The 2,303-nt window shown below is 29.4% G+C and overlaps 1 protein-coding gene across 1 annotated transcript in view; it reads left to right on the top strand.

The window, feature by feature from the left end:
• LOC104766855 (hexokinase-2) overlaps window positions 1,717–2,303 on the top strand; it is a 3,818-nt gene continuing 3,231 nt past the window's right edge. The window contains exon 1 of the mRNA XM_010490823.1: window positions 1,717–2,224. Coding sequence (XP_010489125.1) covers window positions 1,953–2,224 — 272 coding nt within the window. The 5' untranslated portion in view covers window positions 1,717–1,952. The remainder of the gene's footprint in view (window positions 2,225–2,303) is intronic.

The raw sequence follows: 2,303 nt of genomic DNA, 5'->3' as shown, positions 1-2,303 counted from the left end.
GCTGATTTGATATGTTTCATTCTTAAATATGTTTCGAATTATACTCAATTATGTTGGTTTAGTTCCGTACAACCAACTAGTTTAATTGAAAAAAATGTTTATTATTTTTGTTGGATTCGATTTTGATGGAATGTCTACTGACTACCACCGGATTTGAACAAGGACTTTGCATAGTTTTAGTATTAAAAAAGTCTAAAAAGTAGAAAGCTAAAGAGTGAGTAGTATGTTGTTGTTAACACTTTATGCATATAAGATAATTCAAAATATTAGCTTTCTCGTACCAAACTGATGTGAAATCTAAAATGACTTTGATCAGAAAAGAGACACACATGCACTCAAAAAATAAAAAAGGTGTCAGCCAGATGATGTTAGATCCCACTGAATTTGCCAATACCCAAATTTTACTATTCCCATTTCATTATAGCGTACAAAGCTTTGGCTCCAATTAATAACAACATTTAGCGGTTGTAGAAAAGACAATTAAAAAAAATGGAAGAAAAAATGGTTATATTAACATGAACGATTAAATAATAGTTTTGATTAGTAACAAATAGTTGAATTCTAAACAAGTTATTATAGAAAATAATATAAAAATAAATTAAAATATGAACATTTCAAAGAAAAAAATATTTATATTTTTATAAATTCTTTTAGAAAATAATAAATATGAATATTATTTTTAAAAAATTTAAATAATTAAAAAATATAATCGCTTTGTTTGCAAACAAACCGTCTCGTTTGCAAATAAACGGCCTTGTTTTTTAGACGGTTGAAAACTACCCATTTTCCTCCTTCTAACCACTTTCTGCAACTATTTTTTTCGATCACTAACTCCAATCGCTTCTTTCAATCGCTATGTTGATTAATAATTTTTAAGACGGTTTGTTTGCAAAAGAGGCAATTGAAGGTTACAATCTTTTCTTTTTGTGTGACAAAACTTTGGACAAGTTTCAACATGTGTGTGAATTATCCTTCAAACTTTTATCGGATGTCACCAAAATAAATACAAAAAATATATAAACCAACGATTTCTCTCTTTTGTTTTATTTATCATTATTATTATTTTATCATTATTATTATTATTATTATTATTATATTGTTTGCGGAAGTAGTTTAGGAATGTTTTACAAAAACTAAATTCTTATTTTGCTAAATAATTAGGTCAACAAAAGACCTCTTTTACACATAAAAAGATTGCTCACATTAAAAAAACAACAAAGAAGAAATTATTACAGATTTACAACAGAAATGGATTGAAGAATTTACAAAATAATTAGCGTAATTTTATGTCGGTGTTCAAATCAATAATGAGTTCTAATAATATTGTGCTGACTGCTGACCAATGACTATATTTATATATATTTCGCCGTCTTTTAGCTCTTAAATAGACTCAAGCGTTATTTTTTTTATTAATAATATAAAGCGAAGAAGACGTGTCAAGTCAAAACTAACTAAAATTAGATATTCACATATATACATTTTCATAATGAAAATTTAATTCCATAAAGTGTAAAATAAATGATAATACCCAAAATGAGATTAAAACATTCGATAAATTCATAAGAACTAGCTAAAACGTCCTCCACAAAATTCGGCAAGAAAAAGACCAAAACCAAATCTTTTAAAGGGTCACTTTCGTAACTTTACACAAACTCCATTACCCATCGTAGATATATATATATATATATTAAAAAAAAAACCTAAAAAAACCGAAACCAATTTTTTTTTAAAATAATTTAAATAAACTTTTCGTAGTTTACAGACAACAGAGCTGCTTACGTGTTCTTCAAAATTCGTACCTCAACTAGATTAGATCCATCCTTCATCTCTCATTAGGGTTCTCTAAATTTCAAAGCTTCTTGTTTTGATTCTGCCAAATTTTGTTCCTTTTTTTTTTTTTCTTTTTGGTAAGAATTTAGTTTTAGTATTCGGAGAGAGAGAGAGAGAGAGAGATGGGTAAAGTGGCTGTTGCGACGACGGTGGTGTGCTCTGTGGCGGTGTGTGCGGCGGCGGCGCTGATTGTGCGGCGGCGAATGCAAAGCTCAGGGAAATGGGCAAGAGTGATTGAGATCTTGAAAGCTTTCGAAGAGGATTGTGCAACGCCAGTTGCGAAATTGAGACAAGTGGCTGATGCTATGACCGTTGAGATGCACGCTGGTCTTGCCTCTGAAGGTGGAAGCAAGCTTAAGATGCTTATTAGCTACGTTGATAATCTTCCTTCTGGGTAATATTCAATTTTGTTCCCTTAATTTTGTGAATTGGATTGAGATAACAAAAAAAAAAAAAAAAAAAAAAAAAAAAAA

This window comes from Camelina sativa, chromosome 19 (assembly GCF_000633955.1).
Source record: "Camelina sativa cultivar DH55 chromosome 19, Cs, whole genome shotgun sequence".
Lineage (NCBI taxonomy): Eukaryota > Viridiplantae > Streptophyta > Magnoliopsida > Brassicales > Brassicaceae > Camelina > Camelina sativa.
The sequence above is the reverse complement of the archived record's forward strand: the minus strand, read 5'-3'. Positions and strand labels throughout refer to the sequence as shown.